Source organism: Hippocampus comes, unplaced genomic scaffold (genome assembly GCF_001891065.2).
Source record: "Hippocampus comes isolate QL1 unplaced genomic scaffold, H_comes_QL1_v1.1 scaffold282, whole genome shotgun sequence".
NCBI lineage: Eukaryota > Metazoa > Chordata > Actinopteri > Syngnathiformes > Syngnathidae > Hippocampus > Hippocampus comes.
This window is the reverse complement of record NW_017806073.1, coordinates 990583-1007861: the sequence shown is the minus strand read 5'-3', so window position 1 is coordinate 1007861 and position 17279 is coordinate 990583. Positions and strand designations below refer to the sequence as shown.

The window sequence follows — 17279 nt, the reverse complement described above, 5'->3', positions numbered from 1 at the left end:
GTCCTCAGCTCAGCGTCCAGTAAGAATTCCGGCGATTCTCGACTTCAATTGAAAGATATTAGCTCGCCAGTAGGTGACCGTTGTGTGTTAGGCGTGCGTTTGAGTTTGTCTCCGGCTGCTGAGAGCAGCGATGGAATGGTTAGTTAGTCAGGAGGTGATCGTTCGGGCAACATTCAGCCCAGCCAGTGTCACGCATGGCAAAATACACGGTTAAAATACACATGTTCACCCTATTGAGACCAGTTGTTATGGTGGAAACTTTGGCCGCTTTGCGGGACGGGAAAATATCATCAGATCGGAATGCACAGAACCTTGTACCATAGTATCGACAAGAATTCCGACCCGGCCCGACGAATCCGACAAACTTTTTTTTTTGCCATGAAAATGTGGACCACCCTAATCTACATCCTGATTTCTTGGACCTAGTATTTTTAATGTTCTGTAAAGCGCTTTGTTCCAGCCGCAGTAGTTGTGAAAGCTCGATATAAATAAAGCTGTAATGTATTGTAGTGTATTCCCTTTATTGTAGCTTCATGTAGTGGATGCATAACGCAACTGCAGCCACTATTCTAGCTTTTATTCTATGTGCCTTAAAATGCGGTGCACCCTATACAGTATATGAAAACAATTTTAAAATAGGCCATTCATTGAAGGTGTGCCTTATACTCCAACGTGACTTATAGTGCGGAAAATAGGGTAATCACATGAAGTGCGTAGCTCTGGGTGGTGCCAAAAGCCCCTATGTGTCCGTCTCAAGAATTAAAAAAAATAAAAAATAAAAAAATACATCTTTATAGTCACACCATTAAATTCACTTGTTGTATGTTTGAAGGTGTGCCTTACACCCCGGAGCACCTTACAGCATGGAAAATACGGTAATTTACAGTGAAAACATACTGCTTAGCTGCAAGTTCCAAGGGCACTTTTTGTAGGATTTTTTTTTTAAACAAAGATGTCTGTTTTGTAAGACTGCATTTTTAATACGTTGTGGTTGCACTAGGTTTTGCTCAACTCCATAAAAAAAGTTCTTTTTCAAAAGTCGTTTTGGCATGACAAAAAAACTGAACACAAAATACGTAATTATGCTGCTGAACATTTATGTGTGAGCTTTGAGCTAAATGTCAAACTGCCTTTCATCACTTTTACCTTTAATGATAGATGAAACGATAATCCTCGCAGGTTTTAATATTGGCTTAATACTTGAAATCACTCTCCTGGGCACATTCAAAACAAGGGAAGAAAATCAATCATCAGCGAGACATTCATGAATTATTCTAGAGTTCCACTTTTTCCTGTTCACACAGGTCATGTCGATGAGAGACAATAAAATGATCATATGATCTCCCATGGCCCTTTGTGTCTACAGATAAGAGGAAATGGAAAATAAAAAAAAGGGATGTAAAATAGGCATGTGTCTGTGATGGAAGAGGAGGAGAAAAAAAATCCTCCATTTAAGTATACATATTTGTCAAGATAAGTAATTTGGCCTCTATTTGTAACGTATAACTTAAGTATATAACATTTCAATAAATCATGAAAATGCCTAAACAGTACATTAAATTGCATCAAAAAGGTAATAGACATTATTATCATGTTTATACGAATGCACATTTTTCTCAGTTGCAAAGAAAACAAATGTGCCTCAACAAAAAAACGAGGACTTAAAAGCTCACCCTGTTTCGATATTGACATTGCAACATTTTTATTTGCAATAGTATATCATCAACACCTGTACTTCCTGTGTATAATGCGACTGACTTAAAAATTAGAGTTCATCAGCAGAACAAAATATATGAACTACTAGATTTGTGCGTTACAACAAACAGACCAATACCGACGGCTATTATACACGATATAACGGTATGTCTTTTTTTTTTTAACTATGGATCCATTTATTTATTTATTTATGGACATTATATGTGGTATTTTCTACATTATAAGGCGCAACAGAGTATAATATGTTTTCATATATAAGGCATTTAGAATGTAAGCCACAATAGAGGCTGCGGTTGTGTAAAGCATCCACTAGAGGGAGCTATGCTAAAGGGAATAAAATACAATAAAATACAGCCGTATTTATATGGAGCCCTGGCTGCGGTTGCACGATGCATCCACTAGATGGAGCGATCAGAAAATACATTAAGGGTGGCAAAGTGGCACTTTGGTCGTAGAGCGGTTGTTTCCCAAACTTTAGTGGGATACTGAACCCCGACTTGCTCCTGGTGCTACGTCACCAGAAGGCGAATGAGGCAACAGTGTGAAGCACTTTGAATACTCGAGGTAGAAAACGCTGTACAAGTGACCATTTACCATTTTTGTTCATATCGCCCATATCTACGGATTACCATCTTCCTCTTCGCTAACAATTTACTCCCTGGGCTGCTTGCACTTCCAGCAGCCAAAGAAAATTTCAGGGTACAACATTTATCATCATCATCATTATTACGTGTTTTAGGAAAATGAGGGTGTGTGCAATTGCAACTCTAAAGAGGAATAGATCAATCATTGTCATAGCTCACTTGACAACTGCAGTTGCTTATTTGTGTAAACTCACCTGCGGCACAGTGCTCTTCATCTGCTCCATTCTCACAGTCTCTTTCTCCATCACATCGCCACGACAATGAGACGCACTTGGTGGCCGTCCCACCGCAGTCAAACTTCTCTGGTGGACAGGTCTGCCGGCCTGTTGTGAATGATGAAGGTAAGAGAGGGGAGGTGAGAGAAGGAGGGTGGAGAGAGCCAGTGCGTCAATCAAACTGTTAGGCAAGTCAGCTGAAATTCATCAACACTCAAATATGCGCCACATGCACCGATCAGTACACTGATTGACGAGTGTAATTCCGTGGCTGGATGACAAAATGTGAAAATATTTCTCTTTTGAAGGTGAAACCAATCGTGGTTCTGCCATCAATGTTAATTTGAATGTGATTAGAGCTTTCCACGAAACATTTAAAAAAGAAAATTCTCAAGTATTGCAATAACAAGCAATTACGATAAACAAGGACATGATGCTCAGACGCGATGAATGAAGTACCGGAAGACTTTCTGTAATGTAAGGTTACTATTGTGCAGTAGTACTACCCAATGACATCTGTGTGACAATGTGCAGCATCATCGAGCAGAGATAAAGTGATCAGTGGTGCAATACAAAACTATAATGGTTGTGCAGTTGGTGCAGATAATCGTTGCACCGTTTTTTAAGTGACCAGTAGCAGTAATTGTGGTACAAGCTTAGGTGTTCAATTATAGAGGAAGTTCTTCAGTGCTTTAAAGTGTCTGATGCTGTGGAATATTAATCAATGACAATTGTTCAAGTACAGTATGTAGAGAGCTGGAGCTACAATGATCGTTGCGGTAATACTGTTCCACAGGGGTGTGCAAAAATGCAAAGAACCACTATTGATTTGAGTTACTGTTTAGGGAGTTAATGGCGAGAGGGAAGAAGCAGTTTGAATGTCTGCTGCTCTTGGTGCACATGGTTCGGTAGCGCTTGCTTGAGGGGAGTAGCTGGAAAAGGTGGTGGGCAGGGTGGGCAGGGTCCAGGATGATTTTCCATGCCCTTGTTTGGTTCTTGCGGTGTGCAAGTCCTCGAGAGTTGGTAGGGTGGTGCCAATGATTTAAATAATAATAATGACCTCAGTAATAGAGGGTTGTATCACAGGTTGGAAGTTTTTATATCGCACAAAGATATATATCGTAAATTCGCACATCATTAACCGGAAGCATGCCTTTGCCTGTTTTTGATCTAAAAATCTGTTCTCTGATGACCACACATCTCTCCATGACCATCAACATCGTTTGTGAGCATTTTTGAAATGTTAGAGATGCTACTAAACACTGACAATATCTCAAATGAGTCTCCCGAAAGAGAGAGAGATTGGCCGAGCACAATTATTATTTCTAAGGAGACTGAATAACTGAGTCATGCGTATGTATTGGTTCTTCGGCTGTTACAAAGTGTCTCTTTATCATGCACATAATGCAGCTCTTGGGAGCTGTGCGAGGAAGGAGGCCAGTGATGTGTGGCTCGCCATTCATTTAATTTCAATGAGTTTCAGGGAGTGGAAGACTTTCCAAGTTTGTCCATCAATCCCAACTGGATGCCCCTTCATATCATTTGATGCCCCTCCATCAACAATCGTCATTAAAGATAGTGCATTAAAAACTTAATTCAAGTTTGAATTTCACGTGGCTAAATTTGAATCTACATCCATTATCTGAGCCGCTTATCCTCACAATCCTCACGGGCGTGCTGGAGCCCAAACCAGCTGTCTTCGGGCAGTAGGCGGGGGACACCCTGAACTGGTTGCCAGCCAATCGGTGGACACAGATAGACAAACAAAACATTTGCGCTCAAAATTACACCAATGTACAATTTAGAGTGTTCCATTAACCTGCCATGCATGTTTTTGGAATGTGGGAGGAAACCGGAGTTCCCGGAGAAAACCCACACTGGCACGAGGAGAACATGAAAATTCCACACAGGAAGTCCAAGGCTGCATTCAATCCTATGACATCTGCACTGTGAGGCAGATATGCCAACCACTGTGCTGCCTTTTGTCATTAAAAAGAAAAATAAAATAAAATAAATATTAAAGGTTGCACATTCCTATTTTCTATCCAGACTCAGATTAAAAACATGATAAATCAGAAAGTTGCCAGTTACTCAGTATTTGAGTACTTTTTTTTTTAACTGAGTACTCATTTACTCTATCTCAAACAATTATTAGGAGGATGACTTTTTTACATTCGGAAGTAATAGCACTCTTACTTGAGGAGACTTTTTGGCTACTCTGGTGACCTGAGGAATATTAAACACGCCTCATTATGAACATTTACATAATGCAATTCAGTTTATGACCTTCCATTCCCAATAGAATAAATTGGAATTTGCATTTGGAAATAAATTGAATAACATCTATGAAAATAGCTGCATAATGTTGCCTTTACAAAACAATCAACTTTGACTGTTTTAGTAACCCCAAATCCAACCAACCATTGTGGGCCCACACTGTCACAATGATTATAAAATACACCCATGCATAAAGAGTTACAATAACAATTGTGTTTTGAGTGTTTAATACATTTATTTTTTTTACTCAGCAGGCAGGTAGAAACAATGATTGCGATTTTGCAAACTTTGGGCAGTGGTTTGGAAAAAAGTTTTGGTGGTCTAAGGTTTCCTGAGGTCAAAAAAGTAATTTAGCCCATCGGGGCCAATGTATTTTTTTTTTTTCCCCTTTCCAACAAATTCACAATGAAAAGTGGTTGGGATTTGTTATTCCCCTCACAAGGTTAGCCTAAGTGACTATAATGTGCAGGGTGTAGGGGTGGACTGAGCTCGGCGCTGTATGCTAATGAACTTTTGATTAACTACCTTCTTAATTTCCCTTCACAAGGAAGGAGGGAATTGGAGCGTTTCGGCATGACACCGCAACTGCTCGTCTGCAGGCTCCCTGGCATCTAAGCCAACCTCACTGCTGATTGATTTAGACAGTTCATAGCCTCACAGGCTAATGCACAGATAATGTATTTAACATGAGGAGTGTGTTTGAGGCTGGCAGGTGATATACGTTGCCCTTGACTCATTGTCTGTCACAGTAAGACACATTGTCAAAACAAAGGCATGTGGGAGAAACACCCTGGGATAATTTATCACGCGATACATGGGCAAGGCAGGATTGCATACACATGTAACCACGCTTACTCGACTCTAGTTCCAACAAACCATGATGATTTTACATAGTATTAAGCAAACATTTAGATACGTGCCACATTACATTGTACTGTGTGCTTGGGGGTATTTCTCACATTCGGGGTGCCTTTACATGACATGAATATCCAACTGGTACGAGAAACACACTGCAAACATCAGCTATCCAACTAAAGATAAATACTTACACTCATATAGGTAGCCAAAAAGAATTTTTTTTATTCTTGTTTTGAGAATAATATACTATGCAAGAGCAGAATTTGTAAAAGTATTAATATTGTTTTAAAATTATTTGTCTTAGTTTGTCAATCCTAAAATTAGTTAATTTACTTGCACAATAAGATAAATTACTGTTATAGTCTCTGTTTCATGATATATTCCTTCCAGAGACTTTTCAGCTGTTAAAACTTGTTTTAAGACAGCTGGGATAGCCTCCAGCACGCCCGCGCCCCTCGTGAGTATAAGCGGATTAGAAAACGGATGAATGGAAAAGCACATTTTGCCAGTTTGCTGTCGACTGAAAAGGACATCACATCTGCTCAGGGGTCTGGTAACCACCAATCAAGACTCACCTTGTGAATGTCACATGACCAAACTCAAAACTGTGACTTAAAAACAAACAACACAAAATCATTTTGAACTCAATCACGAAACTTGGCAACTGCTTTGGTGTTATCATATATGCCCAAACCTTTGACTGATAATGTGTGGATTTGTGTGCTTACCAGTTGACCACCGTGCCGCTCAAGTATATCATTCAATTCAGTTTACCTTAAATCTTGCGCCACCTCTTATTTGTTTCAAGTTATTGAGAATGATGAGAAAAACTAGTTACTTTACAGATATAAAAAACATTATTTAAGTAATATAGTGTATTTACCGTACAATTACAGCAGTGTTGATTACAGTATTTTTCTTCAGACTGTGAAAAGATCATAAACTTATAGCCATGAAATCATACGTGATAAATATTAACAGTTGTAGAATCTAAGGAAGTATGTGCTCACTCCTCTTTGCAGCAGAAAAGAGAAGTGGCCACTTGAGGGATTTTGCTTGTTCATATAGCACATGCCTCACAATCTATTTTAATGGTAATTAAAATGCACTCTGCAGACGTAATTATTCATAAGAGCTTGCTGAATATTAGTTAGCATATGGAAAGATTAGAATGGGTTTTAAGAGTAGCTTGGCTGACGTAAGTGGAATTCTATGTCAAATGGCATTTCCCTGTAGGTAATTTTTCCACCATAGATTTAACAATTTATGGTAAACTTGTAAGGGTTTGGCCATTGGATTTGACATGAGCTTCAGCATCCAAAAGGTGAACGCATTTTCCAGCAGTTTACAGAGTGTAATTTGTTCACCATATACGAGTATCCCACCGAGAGAATATGCAACTACGAAATGTTTGAAAATAAAGTTGGAGTCTTCTCTGCATATTAAGGAGCATAGATACTTTTCTCCAGGAATTGCAGTGCATGCATTTCGAACAAAGGTTTTTATTTTGAGAGTCACCTTTAAGAAGAAGGAGAAGAGCCACGGGCCACTGAGAGCTTGGGGATTTCAAACTGATCGTGTGTGAGCATCAATGATTCATGCAAGACTACAGATGTACGGATCAGCCAATTATTCACCTACTAAAAGACTCAGCAATGCGAATGACTTGATGTGCTGCAGTGGGTCATATTGTCAGATGGATGCACGTTAACCTCATTATGACCTGTGATCTTGCTTTCAAAAGCTTAACGAGGTGGCTTGAGTGTTAGAAATTGGTGTTTACTCGACATATGTAGTAGCTATTTGTTCCAAATAGCACTACAAAGCCTTTTTAGTAAATGTAACTTTTCGTGCATGCATGTAAAAGGTGAGTTGCCTCTTCTCATATTGTGCATGCATTGCATAATTATTATTATTTTTTTTTTTTTTGAGCACTTATCCTGTTTAATAAAGTCAGTCACCGGTAAGAAATAATGTCCCCCAACTGGCTTTGGAACAGGATGCGGAGAACACCCTTGATAGGTCAGTAGACATTTTAAAGTCTCCAATCAACGTATCATGCATGTATTTGAATATGGGACTCAGCAAGAGTCCCTAAATAGGCACCGCAGCATACCTGCCAACTCAAAACAAAAAGACCAGAGTAGATTTAATTCCAGAACAAAACTGCGATCGAAGGTATGACCTTGAAAGTTGCCGTTTCACCAGCTCAAGCCTCCTTTTGTCCTTCAAATGTGAAATCCAATTTACCCAAAGAGCATATGGCTAATATCAGATTACATTTTAAATTAAGGTTAGTGTTGATTAGTGGCCTTCATTGGAACAGTGATCTGCAATTATTACTGCTCTGTTGTTAGATGGAGACTGTGTGCCCGAGTGGGCAATGATCAAAGTCACAGGAAATGAGAGAAAAGAAAAATGACTCGGAATGGAGCAACTGAAGTCTACGGAAGAAAAAATATGGAGGGAAACTGACAAGTAGAGTCTTATCAGTAAGAAAAAAGAAAAAACACCGTCATGAATCATAAGTTAGTGAATGAGGTGAAGGGGGAATAAGGACATGTATGGGCTGAGGTGGTGTTGGTGCTTTAGCATTAGGTAAAAGAGTACACACTGTTTTACAGCAAGGTGGTGTTGGGTAATGTGAAAATATTAGTCGTGTTTACGCCATGGGCCCGTGAGTATCCCCTGGGGTGTGGTGGTCGTCGTGAGAATAAAACAGCAGCACCGCACTTTCCTAAAAAAAAATGCTATTGCTTCTCATTTTAGGAAAAGAGCACAAGAGAAACTTGGAAGGCAAAATCAAAGTTTATTTCCTCTGCGGATGCTTTTCAAAGGAAGCATTTAAGGGTGAAACGAACCCTCGAGTAATTTGAGTTCCTCGGCTCAATAAATGCTCAAGGCAGTTTTTTTTTTCTGCCTCAACTACCCGCGTATAGACGTGTACACTATCAGGGAGAAGAAGTCAAGCCAACCGCAGTAACAATTGTTCAAGCTCTGCATGTCAATAACATGCCACCAACGTGGTGAGAAGGCCACCCTCAAAATAAATCTTACCTCACCCAATAATCAGTGTTGTAGACCATCTTATACGCAGGTATACTGTACGATGTATACCTACGTATTTTTCGGTCAGCGTTGCATATGTTCACTTCTAAATCCCCCCTGATGTTCAAAGTTCAGTAATATCTGTGAGATAGACTGCCCATTGGCTTCACCATTCCTTCAAGAATGGTGAAGCCATGAGCCACCCTCCTCCCGCCTGTAATTGGCTGGTACTCACTGCATTTACTGATTAGATTGATTAACTTTCGGCATTGGGACTGACCAGCCAATGAGAGGCAGAGTTTGGCGGGTCATGCCGAGGAATATAGTGGTCACATGTCAGGTGAAAGCGCCAACTCAGTTGATTGACAGGTCCCTCTAACTCTCCTTGAAAGAGCCGTAATTGTTGGAAATGCGAGAAAAGCCGAATAAACGTCTTTCAAGTGAATGGCACATATCCAGAGAACACACGTTCAGTGAAGACACAATTCTTAGACAAGTTTTAACGTGGTTTCCAAATGAATCATTGTTTCAACGACTGGCAACATGACTTGAACATTCTGTGGAGGACAGATTTTGTCATCAATAGTTAAACTGTGCATGTCGGCGAATGTTATGAAACGTTACCGTGACAGTATTTACAGAAGTAAATATGGTTACGCTTGTAAGTGCTCATTTTTTTATCATCTCATATTACCAGAGTAGCGAGGCGGGAGGAGATAGAAATAATTTGGCGAAGCTCCTCAATCTCCTCATTTAATGGAGACGCTCCACTAAAGATGACATCACATCATTGCCCTGCGTAATAAATGAAGTATCTGTGTGGCTGAGTTACTACTATCACCACATATGTCAACTTTACGCTTCATGTCGCAAGTGGGCTTACTTTTAAGTCAAATGTAAAATCAACACTGTTAACTTCACAGATTCAAAGACGATGTCAGTTGTCTGCCATGCACTCGCCGCGACCCACATGGAGCGCATATTGGACTTCTCTTTAGAACCAACACCCATCAATGAATAAATCTGTTTGAAAATTAGCCATTAGGTATTTCTGAACCATCTGTTAAAGTTTCTCCTTGTAAGATTGGTTAGTGATGGCCAAAATACACCATGATGCAAGATTGCAAACCTTTGGAGAGTCTTGTTACTCCAGAGACACGAGCAGCTTCAAATCCTTGCGGTCTGCTCACCAGTGGCTTTTTAACAGCTGCTCTATTAATTATATGCATTTAGCTCACAGAAATATTAGAATGCCCTGAACACACTATGATGATCTTGCTGAAGTTTTCTTGGAGTGTGCATTCATACTAGAACTTGATTCATAATGTGGACCAACCTCCTCATTTAATTTCACTTCAAATAGGATTACCTGGGACACCAACAGAAACACACCTGAAATGTTTATTCAACTTGAACCCGATAGGCGTAATAATTTGGTGCACTGTGTACATTTTACATTCTTCTAAAAACTGTCAGAGTGGCAGAATGATATGAATTCTATTGCGCCGCCTCTTTTTCACCTAATAATACCTAAAGTATGAACCTAAATAGGTGACAGACCCCCTTTAAAGTTGTCCGTGGACACAAAAATTGTCACTCCACCCTGCCTCAGCAGCAGTATGTAAGCAACGTGTTGCAACATGGACCAGCTGAGAAACTTAAGTGGAAGAATTGAAGTGGCAATAAACAAAGCAACATACCAGGTGGTTAGAATTACACCCGTGAGCATTCACAAACCTAATTCAACAGTCTAGCAACCTTTAAAATCCAATCATGGTTCATGATTGTATGCAGTACTTCGTGTTGTGAAGGCTAGTCGTGCAGTAAGGTGGATAAATCAGTGTCATGAGAGAGCAGATGCTGAAATGAAAAAGATATGAGAGCAAATCAACTCACACGTATATACAATAAATGATGTAGAAATAATATATCTTATTTGGTTGTCTGGCCATTCTTGTTGTGTTCAATTATTGTTCACATGATTGGCAACAAGAATCAGAAGCGCTAACGTTACTTTTGGGTGGCTGCTCTTCACTTCCATGAGGAACGTGTCGTCATCCACATCACCCCCAGTCCGGATTCTCTTTTAGAGCTACGTCAACATGTATGGATTCAATTGTTTTCAACCAGTGACTGGATAAATAACTCTTTTCAATGTTTCTGTTGCTCTAATGGGTTTACATTCTTCACTCCTCATTCTTCTTCACGTCCTTTTTCTGCTACACGTTCGACTCGCGAGAGCGCCTCGTGAGGGACAGGCACGTGCCGAGTACCAGCGCACAGGGGGTAAGGTAGGATAGCCGCAGGAGTATGAGTATCACAAAGCGCAAGAGAGGGCACGGTGGGCTTATGTGAAGTCATGTTATGGCGTAAAAAGTCTCCCTACACTAGAGGCTAAAAATGAGAAGTGCAGTACTCCGTACTGGTGCATACCGGCCCGATTAAAGTCCTGATTCTGGTATCTTTAAAGAAAGTCATCAGTGTGAATCCAAGTATAAATTGGTGCATTGTTGTATATGAGTGTGTTGGTCAAGATGTTTTTTTTTAATGCTCTCATTCACAAGATGAATCATATCAGTCTATAATGAACGCGTCAAGAACATATTGGAGAGTATTTCAGGGATGAGAGCCCTTCTGATTTCCACAGTGAGTGCATACACACAACATGCCTCTCCGCGTTGTATAATGCTGAGCTGACTATTATTTTACACATGCTGCAGAATGTATACATGTGGGCAAATACCTGAAAAAGAATATAGAGAAAAAAATTGTGGCAATGATGCTGTGATGAATTGCACTTCATAAGATGAATGTGGAATTGTGACTATCAAGATTTTTATTTTGCAGTATTACTTCATAGGAAGCATGACTAAATGCAAAAGTTCATAGGTCAGATCCACAGCAAATTACCACTGTTACCCACGAGATGAATCTGTTAAGTGCAGAAGAGTGAAGATGAAAGCCTGAAATCATGAGTTCACAAGAAGGTGTGTGAGAGAGACGAAAAGTGAGAGAATGAGAGGGGGAGAGGCAGTGAATGAGACCTTTATTGTTTGTCTTCAGAGTGACACTAAAATCATTACTGGTCCATCCATAATTTATGAGTGAGATATCACGCGCGCACACACATCCAAATTCAGTGACTGTCAGGATTCAGTGAGTGAAGATGAAAAAGACCACAAATCATCACTGGCTAAAGTTTCAGTCAAGAGTGTTAAAAGTTACGTACGTTGCTAAACGTTTATCACCCTTTGAAAAAAGAAATTTGATTATGAAGTGGATGTGTATGTCTTTTCACACAATGTAAAACTACCATGTTAAAGGAGTCAGACAATCGCAGCGGCTGCTTTGAGTTTGATTTCCCCAGGAGAAAGCATCACGCCGTAACTTTGCATTGGCATTGAGCACGTGACTCACGACATTGCTGAAACAGAATGGAGTGGGGAGGGGGGATGAGAAAGGCCACCTGGGAAATTATGCTTGCCACAGCCTCATGCATGAAATTGAAACCATCAGAAAATATAACTCACTGGTTCCCTTCCCGTTCATATTTAAAAAGGATTACGTCGTGCAATCTTGCTCCTCCTCTCTTTAAATGCTGACCATTCTATTGTCTCTCTCGCTCTCAAACAAACAGCCATGGAAGGGAAAGACGTTACCCGACACACTGACACGAGGAACCAACGGGAGCAGAGCAGCATTGAGTGAAAATGTGTGTAAAGTTCAGTCGTTACCAAACCTGATCTGAACAAAAATGACATATTCTGTGATTGAATTCAATTAACATGAATGCAATTGTGGACAATGCAGTGAACTTGCACAATGTGGTGACTGCAAAGAGCCTCTAACTATGAACACACCCATTAATCCATAGTTATTCGTGTTTTAATTGTGGGACGACAACACTGTGAAGGGTTTTTAAAAAGATATGAGCAATTTGGCAAATAAAATATCAAAAGGGGCAAACCAGTTTAATAAATCTAAAGCAGTCAAAAATGTAGGAATGGGACATTGTGATGAACAATCAAATTATATACATATATTTTTTAAGGAAGTCTACAAAATGGGGCGCTATGATTTTACACAGGCAGATTCTGAATTGCAAAATGCAGACCATTTTGTGTTCGAGTTAATCACTACAAAGCAACGCAAAACATTGAAAGAAAAACCTTGAAAATGCTGATATGTGCTGCTTCTAACACATACTCACGTTGCATAAGTCCATTTTTATTTAGTGGGTTGTTCAGCTCAGTTCTCCACCAGTTTATTTTCAACATAATATCAAGAGGGAGAGTCAGTGGTGGAGGACTGCACTTCATCATAATCATGAGAGCGGTTTCTAATAATATGCCACCGTCAGGTAGCTCAATAAGAAAGCAACGTATCGTGGTAGCATGCAGTGTAGTTTTACAACACGGCAGACAGCAACCACCAGAGCACAATGTTAGTTCACTGTACCACTTTGACAGTGTCAATTTGCAGTCATTTGAACGCTGACCAAGGTCCTGAATTGCAATGAAGGGATGAATAGTTCTCTCAATATGGTTCCGGATACCACTTCAATTTTTGGTATGTGTTTTGTTATCACGTAATGGAGTCAAATAAAATTGATAAAGTGCAATGAGTCTACGTGAGCATATTGACAAGTTTGATACGCTTTAGTAGACTCAGGTGGGACAGTGGTCATCTCCCAACCCAGAGGTTGTGGGCTTCATCCCCGGCCCTTGTGACCGTATTGAATCGTCCTTTGATAGATTTACTGAGCCCCCCAGTTTTGCAGCATGCTGCGTTATAAGTAAGTGAATAAGGAGTCAATGTGAAGCGTTTTGAGTGCCTTGTAGGAGGAAAAGTGCACCAAAAGTGAAAGCCCAAGCCAATTTGTTGGATCCCGTTTTTAAAGAACAAGTTGAGTGGGCCGTGCATTTTATATAACCACATCTTGCTGTTATTAAACACGCCAGATCCAGCTGCAGGAAGGAAACACGTTTAGTGTGTGTGGCATTTCATTGAAGTATTCATTGCAGTTGCAATAGAATCGTGACAGGATAAAATGCAATTTGATAATTGCAAAGGCTGCAATTTGACTGGTCATTGACAGCGGAGTGGAGAAGTGCAAAGCAGCTGTGCTGATAGCCTGCTGCACACGACCTCGGGGGGAAGATCGAACAGATTCTTTTTTAACTCATGAGCAGCAAATTTCTGTCAAATCATTTGAAAATGGAAGAATCCCTGTAAAGTTGTCCGCGGACACAAATTAAGACTATACATATGTCTGTATGTGTCCAGATGTTGCATCGTCCAATTTCCTGAATGAAATTGAAGACAGACAAAATGTTGTTACTCCTCATTTAATTGACAAGGTGTCGCGTCGCTGCTGCTAGTAAAGCCTGCTGGTTCTTACTTGGCTTAAAAATCAGAAAATGTTCTGACATATAAGCATGTGTAATTGTACTTTTCCTAAACTTAAGCATATGTCAAGTTTATTGATTCAAAGACGGTCGACATAAGTTCAGTTTTTATAACGTGCAGTCCAGGTCTTTACATAGCGTGTCCTTGGATATGTTGCAGTGGTAAAGCCAAACTTTTGTTTGAATTATTGTTGGAATATGCATTTTAGTTGATTTGATTTATGAATGATTTACAGCATATGCTTGTATGTTTGGCAAAAATGTGGTGCTGTGGTGAATGCTTGAAAGACTGCACGTCAAAGTATTTAATAAGTTTAACCCTGTCAGTGCAGTAGCATACATATCCAGTACGTAATGAAACAATCTTTGATGTTAATGCTTCATTGACAGTATATTAGTTAGACGGCCCGTAGTCGACTGGTTCGCGCGTCAGTCTCACAGTGCAGAGGTGCAGGGTTCGATTCCGACTCCGGCCTTCATGTGTGGAGTTTGCATGTTCTCCCTGTACCTGCGTGGGTTTTCTCGGGGTACTCCATTTTCCTTCCACATTCCAAAACTATGTGTGGCAGGTTAATGGAACACTCTAAATTGTCCCTAGGTGTGAGTGTAAGCGTGGATGGTTGTTCGTCAATTTGTGCCTGGGCAAGCAGTGAGAGTCAAGTCAAGTCAACTTTATTGTCAAATATGCTCTACGCGCAACATAAAGCACAGATGAAATTTATTTCCTCACAACCACAGGACAGAGAGGAGCCGCTGCGGGTACCCACGCCTACTTCCCAAAGACAGCTTGGATAGGCCCCAAGCACGTCTGCGACACTCTTGAAGATAAGCATATTCGAAAATGGATGGATTTGTATTCGTCTTTGGTCAACTATAATGTATAATAGACCTAAAATTGTTTATTGTAACAAAGATTCATTATCGGTAATTACTTGTGTTTGTTGAAATATACCATATTTATCATTTCAAATTTACCTGTGGATGAAACAGTGTGAAGCTCGTTGTTAAATAAATAAATAAATAAATAGTGAGTGGTGCACACTTTGCGGGCTCCGAGTGAATGAGAACGAATCCCTTTCTTTGTTAGTTGTGTCACAGTGCCGGTAAACGACCAATTCCGTACCGAACAGACTCTTACATCTATGGCACAAAGAGGCGTTTTGATTGGACTAGACACTATTTTCTGACCATCCAGAGTCCATTCAAGGTTCCACAGTATGACCATTTTCTAAAATGTTCAAAAGCAGTTCTGCAAATCACTGTGTCAGAAGAAGTTAACAGTTTCCAGTCCACAACTAAAGTTTTGAACAGTAGTTGGAAAATCTCAAGGGTGTTCCGTACCAGCTCAATATGTCGGTGAAGGAGGTCAGCTGAGTGTATCCTGGTGCAATTCAATAATCTTGAACCTATTTATAGAGACACTTGCTCGGCGAGAAGGGCTCAGGTTAATCCCCGTCAAGTTTGAGAGAGCCAAACACACGCACACGCACAAAGTTGCATGAGAAGCATACCAACCAGCACTGATTGTCACAGAAAATGAATGGAAACTGACTTAACATTTGTTATAATTTGTTTTTTTGAGGTACAGAACACACCGGCACCTTGAAATAGGAATTTTAATTTGTTCCTAGACCACGCTAAATCACTTCTCTGAAGTCATCCTGTTAAAATGAGGTGTTTTTTTTTTTTTAATGAGAAACAAAGCACTTTATATTATTAGCCATCCATCCATCCATCCATCCATTATCCAAACCACTTAGCTTCACAAGGGTAGTACAATACAGTCTATCCCAGCCGTCTTCGGGCAGTAGGCGGGGTACACACTGAACTGGTTACCAGTCAATCGAAAGTTACATATAATATCACTACAGTATACAGTATGTGTGGTGGGCATTGTTGGTACGCCACACACCACAAGAGCAGGATGAACACGTTGCAATTTTTTCCTCACCACTCACATTCCAGATATCAGTAAAATTGTTCCAAAAAATCTAAAAAGACAACTGGAATTCCACTTATGAGTGTACGGTTATGACTTTTCCTCTTTTCCGACACTGCTATGCAGGTCTTTGTTTGACTTGATTTTCTGATTCTCTTGATTTCTGACTTTTTCCTGAAAACTGGTCAAATTCAAAATTATTAACACTTTTGGGGCATTCGACTTACAAGGTTAAACTGTGTTGTAATGCTGTCTTGTTTTTCAGGCGTGTAATTACAGCGTTTGTGCCTGTAAGTGGGCCTGCGTTTGTGTCTATGTTGTTTTAAGAGGCATCACTGCAGGTCCAGAGTTAATCAGTAGTCACCAGAGGGTGCAGGGATCAGCACATCGACATCTTCCCTGGCAAATCAATTCAATAAAAGGCCTTACTTAAGCTGAACTTAGATTGCAAAGTGTTGATCCTACAGTCATACAGAAAGGGCTAAAAGGAGACAGGCTGAAATACTGCATGGCGATGTGGTGGAGGGATGGTTATGTGTCCCTGTGTTCAAGATTTGAATGATAAAAGCAATGCAATAATACAATACACGAGGGTCTAACTTTGGTGCTGTACCCTTTACTGGTTATGGGATGGCAAAATTAAACTGATGAAAGAATGATATTTGAATGATGTAGAAAAAGAAGCTGCACTCTGAAAATGCCAGTAGCAGGGATGACAATGGCTAGTGATGAAAAAAGCGGAAGGGGGCGTGGCCTGCACGGGGGCGTGGCCACTTACAAAAGTGGCACTAAACATGCTGAAGATGAAGTGTATTCAATTTACACACTATTTGAAACTTGAACAGAAAAAAATCCCAAGATTGTTCACTTTTCTTTCAAGTGAAAATTTGTGCAATTTTGCTTATGCATTCCTGGTGAGCACCAATATGTAACTTCAAATTTGCTGCTCAAAATCAAAACTAAAAAGGAAAACACATCCCCTGCCATATTAAGATTTGTTTATTTCTTGTATTCATAAAGTGTTGTGTAAATGTGATAAAAAGCTGTTGATTCTTACCTCATGCAGTGATAGTGAAGTCCCACACTGTTTACTATATATGGGTTATGAATGTATTTTATAATATAAAGTCTATTTACATTATATACAACAATATACAGTTTCATGAGGTAGAAT

The 17279-nt window shown here is 39.9% G+C and overlaps 1 protein-coding gene across 5 annotated transcripts in view; it reads right to left on the bottom strand.

Annotated features, from left to right (window-relative positions):
- lrp8 (low density lipoprotein receptor-related protein 8, apolipoprotein e receptor) overlaps nt 1–17279 on the bottom strand; it is a 165811-nt gene that overhangs the window by 70851 nt on the left and 77681 nt on the right. For all 5 annotated transcript variants that reach the window (XM_019894352.1, XM_019894349.1, XM_019894351.1 and 2 more), the window contains exon 4: nt 2555–2683. In XM_019894352.1, the coding sequence (XP_019749911.1) occupies nt 2555–2683 (129 nt within the window). The remainder of the gene's footprint in view (nt 1–2554; nt 2684–17279) is intronic.